The 16,390-nt window shown below is 35.5% G+C and overlaps 1 protein-coding gene across 1 annotated transcript; it reads left to right on the top strand.

Annotated features, from left to right (window-relative positions):
- Window positions 1-2,421: 2,421 nt before the first annotated feature.
- Window positions 2,422-4,624, top strand: LOC122308499 (thiamine phosphate phosphatase-like protein). The gene is made up of 4 exons (XM_043121857.1): window positions 2,422-2,692; window positions 2,809-2,930; window positions 3,039-3,240; window positions 4,175-4,624. Exons 1-4 carry the CDS (start codon window positions 2,549-2,551, stop codon window positions 4,463-4,465), a joined length of 759 nt encoding a protein of 252 aa, XP_042977791.1. The 5' UTR covers window positions 2,422-2,548; the 3' UTR covers window positions 4,466-4,624.
- The last annotated feature ends 11,766 nt before the right edge of the window (window positions 4,625-16,390 follow it).

Raw genomic sequence — 16,390 nt, 5'->3', positions numbered from 1 at the left:
GCACGGGACCAAAGTTTACTCTACAGGAGTTGATCCAAAAAGCTTTGCCTTAGAGAGGTTCTCTGACATTAAAAAAAAAAAAAAAAAAAAAAAAAAAAAAAAAAAAAAAAAGAATGAATGAGCAAGCTCCATACTATTAGGTAGAGTCATATATGTAATAATAATAATAAAAAACAAATTAGGGCTTCCAATCATTTATATATTAGTCGTAAATCTTATTTAAATTACCTTCCATTAAACCCCAATTCTATATATACAAGTCATCTATACATACAATTAATCCTAAAGAAATTTTAAAATAATTGATTCCAATTAATTTATAAAGAAATTTGTATACTAGAACTTGATGTACCATATTATAGTAACAATGTATATCTTTTAAGGCTAGTAATCAGACTCTTTATTTAAAAGATTAAGAAAGAACTCTACGTACCGAAAAATATACTATTATCATAAAATAAATTAAAATTAAAATAAATTAAGTCTCATGTCAAATATATCTCCCTGTTTATTTCAATCTTTTTATATTTTTAAAATTGTTGAAACTGGTACCTCTGACTTTGGGTACGGAAGAATTTTAAAACAAAAATCATCTTCTTCTATCCATGACCAAATCATGGGATTTCTTTTAGGATGCTAATATCTTGCCCAAAATAATTACAACACCATTAAAAGAAGAAATTTTAACTATTGTATTGCGTATTTCTAAATTTCAAGATGATATATTAAATAAAAAGTTTTTACTATGAATTGATTTTTAAATACACCAAATAAGCTTTGATTAAGATGTGAAAAATCTAGCATCTAAATAAATATTTATGAGATAGCAAGCTATATTAAGTATTTTCGATTTTGATATTGAATATATTAAAAGAGTATTTAATTCTCTTCTTAATTTATCTCTCGAAATTTTTTACAGATAATCATCTTATTCTAGCCTAGTAATATTTACCAACTATTCGATAATAAATATTTAAGTGAAATATGTAAATAATTTAATATATTGTATATAATTTAAACCATAAAAAGTTGGAATCTATCTATTTCTTGTATAATTTCAGAAACATCTTCTTTACTCTATTAAGCCACTCACCGTTTTATTTTATTTTATTTTATTGACTTATGTCGACCATTGCATACTAAAAACACCTTTTATTATTATATTGTCTTTATTACTACAAGAGTTTTGTTGTTTAAAAGTAAAATTATATACTAATTTGCGTATTAAAATTTATTTTTTTATATTTAAAATTTAAATTAACATTATTTTTAATAAAATTTATTTTTTGATCAATCATATTAAATTGATATATATATTAATACGTAATTATAATTGTAATTAAATTTTTCCTTACTATAATCGACTCACTCGATTGTTTGACATCAAGATTTAAAAAAGAAATGTTTGAAGACGAAAGGTTTATTAACATGAATGAGTTCTAATTCAATAGGGATGGAGAAATATTTTCGTTGTATAGCGGTTATTGATTTTTCGTCTTATTGACTCTTCCTTAATTAACACTTTAGCTTCATCGTCTCTTTTCTATTTTACTTTAGTTGTAATTGTGAGTTGAGATAAAAATTAAAAGTTAAATAAAATATTATTTTTTAATATTATTATTGTTTTGATATTTAAAAAAAATTGAATTGTGTATTATATTTTATATGAAAATTAATTTAAAAAAATTGTAATAGTGAGATGATATGAGATGAGATAAAATACTTTTACTATCAAAATGAGGCCTTAGACTTTTTGTAATATTTATTGAGATATAAAAATCATTCTTTTCAGAATTTTACAGATGATCTCAATGTATCTCATTTCATCTCATTTTATCTTAATATCAAAACACCTTTAAAATACAAATACTTTTTATTTTAAATTTTCAACTTTTTCATCTAGTCATCATTATAATTTTTTCAAACTTTTAAGCAAAACATAAAAAATAATTTATTTTTTTAAATTAGAAAATAAAAATAATATTTTAACAATAATTTAATTTTAAAATATTTTTATTTAACTTTTTTTCACTTATTTTTTAGAACTCTATAAAATATTTAAGTTAGATCCTTTTACTACTATTCAAACTATTTGATTACTATTTATAAATTTTTTATCTCATCTCATCTAACTAAACTAACCATAAACTTGATTTAATTACATAGATAAAACGAGATGAGATAAAAGTTAAAAATTGAATACAATATTATTATAATATAATTTTTTAATATAATTTTATTTTAAAAATTTAAATAATAAAATTTTATTATATTTTGTGTGATAGTCTGAAAAAATTATAATAATTATAAGAGATTGTAATCAAACCAGACCTTAATTTATAATATTTTCTTGCCATTAAAATTGTTTTGGATTTTTCACACTTTCCTCCGATCAATCAAAATCAAACGGCTCGTATGACTCGCTGATATGAAGCCGAAACCGATTCAGCGAATACCCCTCTACCTCTAGCAAAGTAAACATTTATCGCTTTTTCCATTTCCCTTCCTTTTCCCTGGTCGCCGGAGAGTCCCAGCTCCGGTGCCCGAAATGGCTGGAACACCGGTGGTGCTGCTGTTTGACTTTGACCGCACGATCATTGATGATGATAGTGACCGTTGGGTGGTCACGGAGATGGGGCTCACCTCCCTCTTCAATAAGCTCCGCTCTACCTTGCCTTGGAACTCTCTCATGGTATCTAATGTTGTTCAATCTCTTAGATGACGAATACCCATTTGGATTTTGTTAAATTTTCGTCATTTTTTATTTTATTTTATTTTTTATTTATCTAGATCAGTTGCCTATTGTAGGATGGTATGATGAAGGAGCTCCACTCACGAGGTCAAACTGCCGAAGACATTACAGAGTGCCTGAAACGGACTCCAATGGATCCGTGTATTGTCGCGGCTATTAAAGCAGCACATGCTCTGGGGTATATTTTCTTGACCTCCTCTTTCTAATATAGAGTGAGTTGGTAGTTGTTCCTAGGTGCTGATTGATGACAAAAGGTTGATGTTGCGACTGATGTTGTTTGCTTTAGATGCGATTTGAGGGTGATTAGCGATGCGAATCAGTTTTTCATTGAAACAATCTTGAAGCATCATGGTCTGTTGGGTTGCTTTTCTCGGATATACACGAACCCATCATTCGTGGATGAAGACGGACGGCTTAGGATCTTTCCTTTTCACGATTTGAATTCGTCTCCTCATGGATGCAAATTATGCCATGCAACTATGTGCAAGGTACCATAAACAATGTCTTTCTGGCCAGAAAGGAAATAAGTTTTTACTGAAGGAAGAATCATCATCATATTATTGAGTAATTAGTTTTGCATTTGTTAAAGGTATAGTTGTATTGCGTTGTTTTGTAACATTCCAAGTTCCTTAGCCGTTTGAAGGTTGTTTGGTTGTGTTAAATCATAAATGAACTATGCCTTTAACAAGAGAAGAATTTAGCGTCTGCTTTACTTATGGCGGAGAGACTAGAAAAAAGGGTCTCTCATAGCTTGTAACATTTCCATATAGGTGAGTCACTTGACAAATACTTTCAACATGGTGAATGTTTGAATCATGCTCACTTTCTCCTCTCTGGAACGCACCCCCTTTTTATATCCTGTTCCACAATATTAGATATTCCATTCACAATTTTTGACAGAAAGAAAAAGAAAAAAGGCCGAGACTGTTCGTTTTTCTTTTTATCTGGTATTTATTTTTCTTTGGATCCATTAGCCTTGGATCAAATGGCATTTTCTTTATCCCTAAATAAGGGATGAAGGAGGAGCGAGAGGTACTGGAGCATGTGCTATATTGTTTACAGTGGAATTGGAGGCTGTTAGATATTGTTTACAGTGGCATTTGAAAGCACCAACTCGTGTGTTGGATGAATACCATCTATTTGGTTCTGGCTGACTACCATCTATCTGTATCGAGCCCAGCATCCCCTCCCCCATGCTAAAAGTATTGTCTCTGAGCTGCAGCGCTTATGGAATGATGTAGCTTTCTGTCATTCATATAATCTCTGATTGACATCTACTAATTAACTTATGTAGTTTACTGTTCACAGCAAAGATTTATGGTTGATGATGTAACGTATGGACTCATTGTTGCTACTGAGACTCTTGTTTCCTTTTCTTTTGGTGTTGGTAGCAAAGGGTTTATTTTATCTTCCGGTTTTTAGGGTCAGGTGATTGACGAAATCCAAGCTTCTGTTTCTGGAAACAGCACCAAAAACTTCATCTACCTTGGAGATGGACATGGGGATTATTGCCCAACTCTGAAGCTTGGTGGAAGTGATTATGTGATGCCGAGGAAGAATTATCCTCTGTGGAAACGCATTTCTTGCGAACCACTGCTAGTCAAGGCAAAAGTCCACGAGTGGAGCACTGGAGAGGAGCTGAAGAGGATCCTACTATACCTTATTGATACAATTACCATTCAGGATAACATCGGCAAACACCAGTCAGTCTAACTTATCCCATTGCAAGTGCCAATCCCGACCCTGGAGGCATCATCTCAGAATGTCTGCGTACTTCCATATATAATGGTTTTCTGAATATTGTCAATAGCAGAGAAAGACCATTTCAGACAAGCTGACAACTTCCAAAAAAATGAATTAGCTTTTCTCGTATTTGTGATGAGCCTGTTTAGCCTGCATAATTTCTATATGTTGATAATGCAATCACAGAAGAATACATGTTTAAAGAAATGTGACTACTGCTATGTTTGCATGGAAAAGGAAGAAGACACTGGGGTGTTGGGAACTAATGTCATGGGCCATGGCAGCTTGCATGAATATTGTGATGTGATGCAGTTTGCACGAAGGAATAGGACTTTAGGGGTTGGTTGTAACACTAACACCCCAGTCCTAGATTGGGAAAACAAATAACTCACTTAGTGTGGCCAAGTTATGAAGTTCGTCATGATTGTGCCGAATTGACTACTTACTAGGTGAAACTTGACTTTGTAAATGATCATAGGGAAGCTTGAAATTAACTAGACTTCTGTGGTTATAGTCCAGATGTGTTAGTGCTCCTTGGGTCCCTAGTATCAGAGCCACCTAGTAAGGCCAGCCATGTGATACTAGAGCACCGAATGACATGGTCCTGACTCCTGGCGAGAACTCTGAATTTAAGAGGGGGAGTTTGTAACACCGCAGTCTCACATTGGGGAAAGGAAAACTCACATTAAATAAGTTATAAAAGTAGTCACGAAAGCTAAATCCCAGTCCCACATTGGTTATTAGTGAAGCCGGTCTTTATAAATTATTATATAGAAAATGGTATACAAATTCGTTGTATTCTGAAAACACTCGGACGAAGACAAGAGAGCAAACTAAATTATGAGAATCTTAAATGGGCCTGTGCAATTTACACCAAAAAATAAAAAGAGAGAAAAGAGAAGTAACCTGCATTTGACTGTGATGATCCTGTTAAAGCGTTAAATACTCTGTATGCAGGCATCTGTAGCAACAAAATGGAGCATGTGCTCAGGCACCTGCAGCATGAGAAAATTCTCTTGATTATTTGAGATCTAGGAAATAAAACTCATACATATCACAGTAATTTTTTATGGTACTGGGAGAAATGAATCCAACATAAGGCTTTGAAAAATAAATTATCTGAAGATTTTGGGATAGCACTAGAAAAATAGATATGGAGCGTAAGACCTCGAATGCCATAAAAGATTCTGATCAGTACGTGATTTTAAAGAGAATAGTAGCTCACAATTAGATAAAAATCAAAGAGAGGCTTCAATGATTACTTTGTGGGAGCAGCAGATACATACACTAAAAACCAACTTTGCCGCTTCGAGGGAGAGTTACCTTTTAAACAAGTTCATTGTCTGATCTACCCATCTCTTTTCATCCAGAGAGAAATGATAGTTGCAATCATAAGTATATATATAATCACTTTGAAAAAAAAAAAACAAATACAGAATTCACAGGAAAAGAAATTAATTTTTTAATAATAGACTCTACTCTTTTTTAAAATGACTATACGATGCTTGCACACTCTACGACTATATCTAATATTACTTGAAATGGTAAGCCGTTGATGCAAACCTCTAAAGTGCAAGTGGGTTAATGTTTTATTGATTTATTTATTTTGGCTTTGATCATCTCTATTTCTTTTTTCATAGTCAATAATAATGGATGCTTTGAACTCCATTGGTGTGAACTAGACCTACTCCCTGCCAATTCAGAATATTTTTTATTGAGAAAGAAGAAGGGGGAAAGAGCATCTTAATTCGTAACTTTCGTTAGAGATAAACAGACAGACAAATTGACAACCCATGTCAATTACAGTGTAATTAATTGTGATATTTCATGCAGCATGTCATCATCTTCTGCTTCGTGCTTCACAAGGCTGAAAGTTTTTGACGTTTGGGTACTGTCAAATCCACTTAAAAAATAGAGGGGCTTTTGATATCGGAGGCCTTTTTTTTTTTAAAGAACATTCAAAAAATCAAAAAACTTGTGCCTAATAATAACACTCTTTTTTTTAAGAACACAGCAACCATGCACAGTCGCAGCTGCCACCACGGAAGGGCTAGAACTTTAGTCACCACGAGGTGGTCTAGATCTTGTGGTCAGGCTGATCGAACAGCCTCAGCCACGATATGCATGGGTGGCTACTGCCTCTTTAATTTATTTTTTAAATATTTTCACTATTTATAAGGTTTTCACTACGAAAGTTTTCAACATTTACTTTGGAAATACTCGATCGATTTAATTTGTTTCTTTTTGGCCTTTACTTTTTGCCATGTCTCATTAACTTACCCTTTTTGAAAATAGAACAAGGTAAAATTAATAGAAATGGAAGGGGACTCATCATATTAATTATATATACGACATACATACATATACAATGATGAAAAATGATTTGTACACATCTAGAATGTGCAAGTTCCGTTTGTACAGAGTACTCTTGAAAAAGAAATTATTTTTTCATAATAGGGTTTCTTTCTTTCTTTTTTTTTTCTTCTTTTTTTTTTTTTTTTAAATAATCTAGCATTACTCATACATGATATGTAATATGTAAATTAATTTATCATATGCTCGTCTTGGTTTCCCTCCAAGTTGTTACCTTTTGGAAATAAAAATGTGAATGCTAGCTTCCAGACCTGAGTCTTGGAAATGTGAGTAACAATTTGGAAATAAAGTTGTTACTCAGCCTCTTTCTCTGAATCCGACCTTTTCTGATCAGTATATTGCCTTGGGTCTTGACCGTTGGCAGTGAAAATACAGGCAGAATTAGATGGAATCCAGTAAAATGGGTTGGAGAAATATATACACCGAAGTACTGAGTCTGCATGAACGACATGAAGAAAACTCCAAGTTGTAGGCAAGCATGCTCCATATATAACCCTACTTTTTATTATCTTTGTAAAGACGTATGTACCAAAGACAAAAGAAAAAAGAAAAAAAAAAAAAGGAAGTATTGGTCAAGACGCCTCTATGGCATGTCACATTTTAGGTCCCCGGACACTGTTAAACAAAGAAGTAAAATGAAAGCTCCTTTGAGGAAGGTCCCACCTGAGCTCAACAATATTTGAATAGGTTCTTTCCTGTCATGTTGCAGCAAGGAAGTCAATTATTTTATGATGGTATGTATCTACGACCACAGCTTTTGGGTCATTTCTCATCGCTTTCATGTTTGTTTCTCATCGCTTTCATTTCTCATCCCACACACGGCACGCCTCCCCTTCCAAGAATAGTGCACAACTTCTAATATTCGAGTGATTAGATTCCTCCAACAATGAATCTTATTCACTTTTCTCGATGCCTTTTACAAAGAAAGCTCCAGTATTTATACACAATGGAGATCGTTATTCTAGTTACATACAGAAAGAGTATTTTTGTTGAGAAGTGTTGAGATATATTGTGAATAGCAGTGAAAAAATAAGTAAAAAGTAATAATAAAATATTGAATAGTAATAAAAAATATGTAAAAAGTAATAATAAAATAATAAATAGTAATGGAATTGAGAAGTGTTGAGAGTATCTCAACATCCAAACATACTTCCTACATTTAAATAGTCACGTGCCCTCTTGCTGCTTACCAACCCTGAACTCCATCAATCTATTGAACTCCCATTTACGTCTCTCTATCATTCTTCTACTGCATTGCCCCCATGCCACTACCAATGTGATGCTCCTAACAATTTTTCCTCATCAAAAGACCTTTCCCACAAGGTTAGGGTAATGAACTCTCAATTGGTCCACAAGAACCCAAGATGAGTATTCCTTAGGAGCCCCATGCCATTTAACTAACAACTCAATCAATGGCTTGTTGTTAAGAGTAGACATTTTTCTTTGCAATATAGTCTTTGGCTTAGTCCTCAACCCCCTATGAGAATCAAGTAATGGTAATGTGAATGAAATATTATATGTTGGTCCAATATGTTCCTTCAATCTGGAGACATGGAAAACTAGATGTACATATAAATTCTGTGGCAATTCTAGTTTATAGGCCAATTCCCTAATGCGTTCCAGCACTTTAAAATGGCAACAATAACTTGCTGCTAACTTAGGATTAGCAACTTAACCCAAACTTTGATGTTTGTACTTCTATAACTTCAAATACACCACATCTCCAATTTGAAATTGCCTTTGCGTGTGGTGTCTATCATATTGGTGTTTTATGTTAGATTGAGCAGCTAGGAGGTCCTTCTTCAGTAGCACTAAAATTTCTTTCCTTGACTTCAACTAAGAATCCATGACCTCATTTTGTGTTGTGCTTGCTACATATTGCAACAGTGTAGGAGGTGGAACACCTACAAAACCTCAAATGATGTAATTCTAGTTGATGAGTGGATTGATGTGTTATACCACCATTTTGCCCAAGGAAGCTTGAATCCACTGCTTGGGTCTCTCACAAACAAAGCATCTAAGATATTGCTACACACATTCGTTAAATATTTTAGCCTTCCAATTTGATTGAGGATGATAGGCAAAGTTGAAATGCAACTTAGTGCCATGTAATCTAAACAGCTCCCTCCAAAAATTACTTGTGAAAGTCACATCTCTATCTGTTAAAATAGTTGCTGGCATACCATGCTTGAAGATCTAAGAAATGAAAAGCTGAGCCATTGAAGCTACACTATAAGGATGAGATAATGATAGAAAATGAGCAAATCTTGTAAATCTATCAACTACAACAAAATGATAGAAAATCCTTTCAAAATAGGAAGGACATCAATAAAATCCGTGGAGATATCACTCCATGATCTAGTGGGAATTGGCAATAGTTGTAACAAGTTAGCTAGTTGTAAATTCTTCACCTTGCACTTATGATAAACTGCACGTTCTTTAAATATGTTTCTTAATATCCCCTCTCATACCAATCCAAATGAAATTATCCTTGGCTCTATGCAAAGATTTTTGATATCCCGAGTGCCCCCCAAAAGCACTGCTATGTATGAACTACAACACTTGTTCCTTCAAAGGAGATAAAGTTGACGTAAGTAATCTTCCTTTCTTAAACAGTAGCCCATTTTTATTGAAAAGTTTGATTGGTAGCAAACCCTTCTTGTAACTTCGTGCAAATCTTAGAAAGTTCTTCATCATGCAAATAAGAAGTTTTCAATTGTTCTAACCGCATTGGATCCAAAACTATGATAGTAGACAAACATGCTTCTTCCTCTATAACCTCGTTACTTTTTGAAAGAGCATCTACAGCAACATTCTCTTTACCTTTCTTGTACTCAATGGTAAACTCAATATCCAAGTAACTTGCATATCCATTTATGTTGTGATAGGGTCCCTATCTTCTTCTTCAACAAAAGTTTTAAACTTCTTTGATTAGTTTTAATAACAAAAGTAGTCCCTAAAATGTAAGGCCTTCACTTCTTAACACCCAACACCAATGCCAACAATTCATTCTCGTATGTAGACAAGTCCAATGCCTTGCCTTTCAATGCTTGACTAAGGTATGCCTAAGTCCTTCCATTTTGTGTTAACACAACCCTATTCACCCTTCTTGATGCATCACACTTGATCAAAAAGGGCCTAGAGAAATTAGGCAAGACTAAAACATGTGGGTTAGTAACTGTGTGTTTTAATACCGCAAAAGCTTGGGAAGTTTCAGGCCCCCAAACAAATGCATCCTTCTTCAAAATTTAGTGAGTGAGGCAGCAATCAACCTATAAATTCTAACAATTTTTCTATAACATCCACTTAGTCCAAAGAATCCATTTAGAGATCACTTAATGGACCTTGGTAAAGGTCATTCAATCGTAGCCTCAATCTTGGATGGATTTACTCTTACCCTTCCAGCAAAGACTAAGTGCCCAAGATAGTCAATCTCCTCTCATCCAAACTTACACTTACTTCTTTTAGCAAACAATTTGTTTTTTGCTATAACTTCCAAACCGAATGATAAGTGCTATAAATTTTCCTCCTTGCTCTTGCTATACATCAATATGTCATTAAAGAAAACTACAACAAATTTTCTTAAGAAGGGCTGAAATACCTCATTCATCAAGACCTGAAAAGTGGCAGGAGCATTGTTAAGTCAAAAGACATAACCAAGAACTCATAATGGCTTTAGCGTGTTCTGAATGCAATCTTCTCAATGTCAGCTTCTCTTACACGAATTTGATGGTATCCAGATCTAAGTTCTAGCTTGGACAAAATTGTTGCTCGACACAACTCATCCAAGAATTCATTGTTGTTCTCAATAACCAAAAACTTATGATCTTCATGGGATAAGAGTCCTCCAAGAATGAATCTTATTAAATTTTCTCAATGCCTTTTACAAAGAAAGCTTCAGTATTTATACACAATGGAGATCGTTATTCTGTAACTACCCTAAGTAAGTAAGGCTACATATGTAAATTCCTACATTTAATGAGTTACGTGCCCTCCAACTGCTTACTAACCCTCAACTCGTTCATCAATCCATTGAACTGCCCCTTATGTCTCTCTACCATTTTGCACTACCCCCATGCTATTGCCACTGTGATGCTCCTGATATATTGTAAGAATGCACAGTGGAAAGTACTTCAAGTTCAGTTTATAAAGTTGCTCCACAAGTTTCTCTAGATCGACAAAAGTTTTCACTTAGTGGTAAAGCGTACTACTAGAGTAACGCTTTAACAATCCACAGCCTAAATACCAAAGTTTTGAAATCCGTTCCGGAGACCATTCCGGTTGAGGCACTGGAACGGAATATTTCGGTACCGGTACGTTTCGGTGTACCGTTTCGGGATTAATTATATATTATATATAAATATTTATATGTATATATAAACTAATAATTAATAAAAAAAATACATATATATGTAAGTGTGTGATATGTATATGTGTATATATAGACGAATTAAAGATTTATAAAATGAATATATATTGAAAAAAATCACAAACTTGAGTTAAGACACAAAAATAAAGGAAAAAATTTAAAGAATAGACAGATTATTAAAAGTAACAATATTTCTAGTACACGAAAATGGGTATTTGAATTCTAAAAGTACGATTTTATTCATTATTTTTCAACTTATTTACAAGAGAGTTTTTTTTTTTTTTTTAATTTCTGACCGGAATTACTATTCTGGCCGGAATTGACCGGAACTGCCGGAATTTGACCCGGAACGGAATAGATACCTATCCCATTCCGGTCACTGTTCCGGCAAGAAAAATTCCGGCCATTCCGGCCGGAACGGAACGATTTTCAAAACATTGCTAAATACTATCTTAAGAGAGAACAAAAGAGAGAGAACCTTTTGCTTTTCTGATAATTACCAAGAATCAAAAGTGGGGGGCTATATATAGCCCCTACACGGCTGGCCTTAAAGGCTAGCCTTAATCTGCCATTTATTTGGCAGAAACGCATGGCTTTAAGCCATGCGTTACAAGCAAATAACGCATGGCTTGTTAGGCAGAGTAAAGGAGGGGTCTGCCCCATGTAGACGCCCCTCCAATTAACATCTCCCACTCGCACACAGTGGGCATGACCCCAGGTCAGCATCTCTCTAATGTTCTCAATCTTATTCATACAAGTAAATAGGTCGTGCTACCACCAAGCATATCTATAGAAAGGTGGGAGTACATACACCAAATCTCTCCCAGAGAAGACTAGCATAGTAACATCCCTAAAGTATTTGGTTATGTCCTAGACTCATTCGATTGCATCAGTTCAACCATTTTCGAAACCCTCTTGAGTTTCAGAAAACTCAGAACAATGCTTGACTATCTCTAAATCATTTCAATATGTTCACAACCTTAGTCGCTACCAGTATATAGCGTCATAGTTTGACATCAGCAAACACTATCGAAGATGCGATATCGAAGAATCTTCCCTTTGCACTCATATCATTCAATTTTGGTCAAACCGCTTTCCCAGCAATGCCTCTTTAGACCGTATTAATCATGGCCATAGACAACATGCCAAAGTAGCAGACATTATAACTTCCATCTTGTGACATAGTCAAAAGTAAAGGACACTTAAAAAAAATGAGACTCACACAATGAGAAAGAGGGGAACCATATACTTACTTACTCATTTGGTCGAATAAGCACATGTAGTATGAAACACATGCTACGGTGGATTTTTCTTTTTTAAAGAGCATATGTCTATATCAATACCGTACAGATCTTAGTCTAACCGCTCCTTAAGCGTCTAATCCGAGTTCCTATATTTGCTCGCCTCTACGGCGTCAAAGAGGATCTCACATCTGGCTAACCACAGGCTACATAGGTTGTGGGGTAACCCATGCATAGTCCTCTCATTGGACCTGATCTTAGCTCTTACTAAAACGACATATCTTTGTGTCAACTAACTTATCCATTTGGACAAGTATGTAAGAACACGATGTCTCATCTCTACTCGCTTCTCAAGCGCTAGAGGCGATTGCTCGTGTGAGTGAGCCGATCTAAGCCTGTTGACATATCTTGTGTATGAATTAGAAAGACAATACGATAAAGATAATAACTGAATCATATTGTATTAATATCCCAAAGGAAAGGTTACATCTTAATGTCATTTGAAACACAAAATACATTTACAGTCTATGCAGTCCTAGATTCCTAACATGAGCCTCAAAGACATCTGTTGCTATGGGCTTCGTTAAGGGATCAGCAACCATGCGACTTGTAGAGAGGTGTTTCAGAACCACTTCCTTTTGCGCTACCATGTCTCTGATGTAGTGATATCTAATATCTATGTGTTTGGTTCTTCCATGGTACTTAGAGTCCTTAGCATATGCAAGAGCAGCCGTGCTATCGCAGAATATTGTCACCAGATCTGAAGAATCTGTGCCAATGTCTAAATGCTTGAGGAATCTCCATAACCAAACAGCTTCTTGAACCGCTGCAGAACAAGTTATGTATTATGCCTCCATGGTGGATAAAGCTATACAGGGTTATTTCTTGCTGCTCCATATAATGGCACCATTATTGAGCAAAAAGGCATACCCAGTGGTTGATTTACGCTCATCTAGGTCACTGCCCCAATCGGCATCGCCGTAACCTTTTAGCTGCAAATCTGAACCTTGATAGCACAACACATAGTCTGCAGTTCCCTAGAGATATCGCATAATCCTCTTGACTGCTTTCTAGTGAGCCAGTCCAGGGTTAGATTGGAATCTACTCACTAAGCCAACTGCATAGCATATGTCAGGCCGAGTACACATCATTGCGTACATCAGACTACCCACAACATTAGCATAAGGGACACGGGTCATCTTTTTCTTTTCTATTTGAGTCTTAGGATACAACTCTTTAGATAAGTTCTCGCTTTTTGCAACAGGGGTGTCAATGAGTTTACATTCATTCATTAGGAAACGCTCGAGGACTTTCTTTATGTAAGTCTGTTGGGACAAACACAAAAGTCTCTTTGAGCGATCTCTGTAGATCTTAACTCCTAGAATGTATTCTGCTTTACCCATATCCTTCATCTCAAAATTGAAGGATAACCACTTTTTTGTGGCGACTATCAACCCTTTATCATTTCCAGCTAGTAGTATGTCGTGAACATATAATGACAACATAATGAAACTCTTCTTGGACGTTTTGACATAGATACAATGGTCCTCTGTGATCATCGTAAAGCCATTCGAAAGAACGGCTCGATGGAATCTAAGGTACCATTGCCTAGATGATTGTTTTAGGCCACATATTGATCGTTTGAGCTTGCACACTTTGCGCTCTTGACCTCTGACCACAAAACCTGTTGGTTGATCCATATAGATCTCCTCATCTAGTTCTCCATTGAGAAATACTGTCTTAACATCCATTTGGTAGAGTTCCAAATCCATGTTTGCTACTATAGCTAGAATCAGGCGAATTGAAGCAAACCTCACCACTGGTGAAAATGTTTCCTCATAGTCTATACCCTCCTGCTGGGTATATCCTTTCACCACTAAGCGAGCTTTGTACTTATCTATCGATCCATTCGACTTGCGTTTGAATTTAAGAACCCATTTGTTCCCAATAGTCTTACGCCCTGTCAGTAGATCAACCAGATCCCAGACCTGGTTTGTCTTCATAGACTCAATTTCATCATTAAGTGCTTTCATACACTCATCTTTAGTAGAAGATGAGAGAGCCTCATGAATTGTCCTAGGCTCATCATCATCATGCGGAACTACCATAAAAGCTTCCCTTTCAATCTCAAAACGACGACGGGGAAAACTTTCACGTGTGCTTCTACGTGGCTGAGATTGTTGTGATTGATTGACAATCGGTGTGCTCCCACTCGAATTTAAGTCCCTTTTATCATTTGTAAGAGTTTGAAGAATTTCTTCCTCATTCGCAACTAAATTCCTTGGAGCACTTTCCTCTTGTTCCACAATCTCATGAAGTTCTAAACTCCTATCAACCTCACCTCTACTTGGAAATTCATTTTCAATGAAGTCCACATCTCGTGATTCAATCTCAGTTACACTTCCATCAGTTTGTTCACCTATTAACACATACTCTTTAGAGTGTTTTGAATACCTTATAAAGATACACTTCTTCCCTCTAGGGCCTAATTTCTCATACTTATGAGAAAGATCATGAACAAAACCCGTTGAACCCCATGGCCGCAAGTTACTCAAATTGGGTTTCTCGCCGGTCTATAGTTCATATGGGTTGAAAGTTACTGATTTGGAGGGCACTCGATTAAGAATGTAGGCAGCAGTCAAAAGTGCATCCCCTCAAAAAGAAATTGGTAGGTTTGCTTGTGCTATCATTGACCTAACCATCTCAAGCAGTGTTCAATTTCTCTTTTCTGCCACACCATTTTGCTGTGGCGTACTCGGCATCGTTAACTGTCTTTTGATTCCTTTTTCATCACAGAGCCTTTTAAATTACTCAGAGAGATATTCTAGTCCTCGGTCAGTTCTTAGAGTTTTTAAACTCTTATATAACTGATTCTCGACCATTCTTAGATATCGCCTAAAACATTTCAATGCTTCAGACTTATGGGAGATTAAGTAGACATGACTGTAACGTGAAAAATCATTTATAAAAGTGATGAAGTAGACACCTCCGTGTCTTGCCCTCACATTCATTGGACCACAGATGTCTGAGTGGACTAATTGCAGTGGAAAAGATGCCCTAGTGGCTTTTCCAAATGGTTTTCTCTTAGCTTTTCCCATTAGACAATGTTCATACGTGGGCAAGATGACCTTAGCGAGATTGCCTATCAGGCCTTCTCTAACTAATCGAGTCATTCTATCTTGCCCTATATGGCCAATCCTAGCATGCTATGTGTATGAATCCAAATTATCAATAGATGAAGAAAGAAAAGTAATAGATTCATTTATATTAAAATAAACCAAATCCAATATCATAAAACCGTCTTGAAGAAAAGCATTGTCATAAAACACATAGCTCAAATGAAAGGAAACATAATTGTTTTAAAAAACAATCTGAAAACCAAGTTTTAATAGGGTAACAACTGAAAGTAAGTTTCGTCAGATTTCGGGAGCGTATAGCACATTGTGGAGGAAAAGAGTGTGGTCACCCCGCAAGTCCAGCTTGTAGGTACCAAGTCCCAGTACCTCCATGCTAGCTCCATTCCCTACCTTGATATCACAGCTCCCAGTTGGAATCCGGCGATACTCCACAAATCTGACTCTATCTCGCTCTATGTGCTCGGTCGCTCCTGAATCAACAGTCCACAAAGGATAGGAGTCAGCAACCATCACATAGCTAGTTACAAAAACAATGCGAGAAAAGTTAGAGTGTACCTTCTTCGGCTCAGTGCAGTCACGAGGGAAGTGGCCAATCTTTCCGTAGTTGAAGCACTCTAATTTTGACTTGTTTTTCCCGCGCTTGCATCCTCAAGTGACATCTTCTTCTCGCTTGGTTGGCTATCAAATCCTGGAGGATGTTGAGGTTGCAACACGTTTTTTGTATTTTCATATGACAAATTCTCATGATTTCTAAATCCTGGATGATAGTAATTTG

This window comes from Carya illinoinensis, chromosome 4 (assembly GCF_018687715.1).
Source record: "Carya illinoinensis cultivar Pawnee chromosome 4, C.illinoinensisPawnee_v1, whole genome shotgun sequence".
Taxonomy (NCBI): domain Eukaryota; kingdom Viridiplantae; phylum Streptophyta; class Magnoliopsida; order Fagales; family Juglandaceae; genus Carya; species Carya illinoinensis.
Note: the sequence above shows the minus strand (reverse complement) of the source record. Positions and strands in the feature narration are given on the sequence as shown.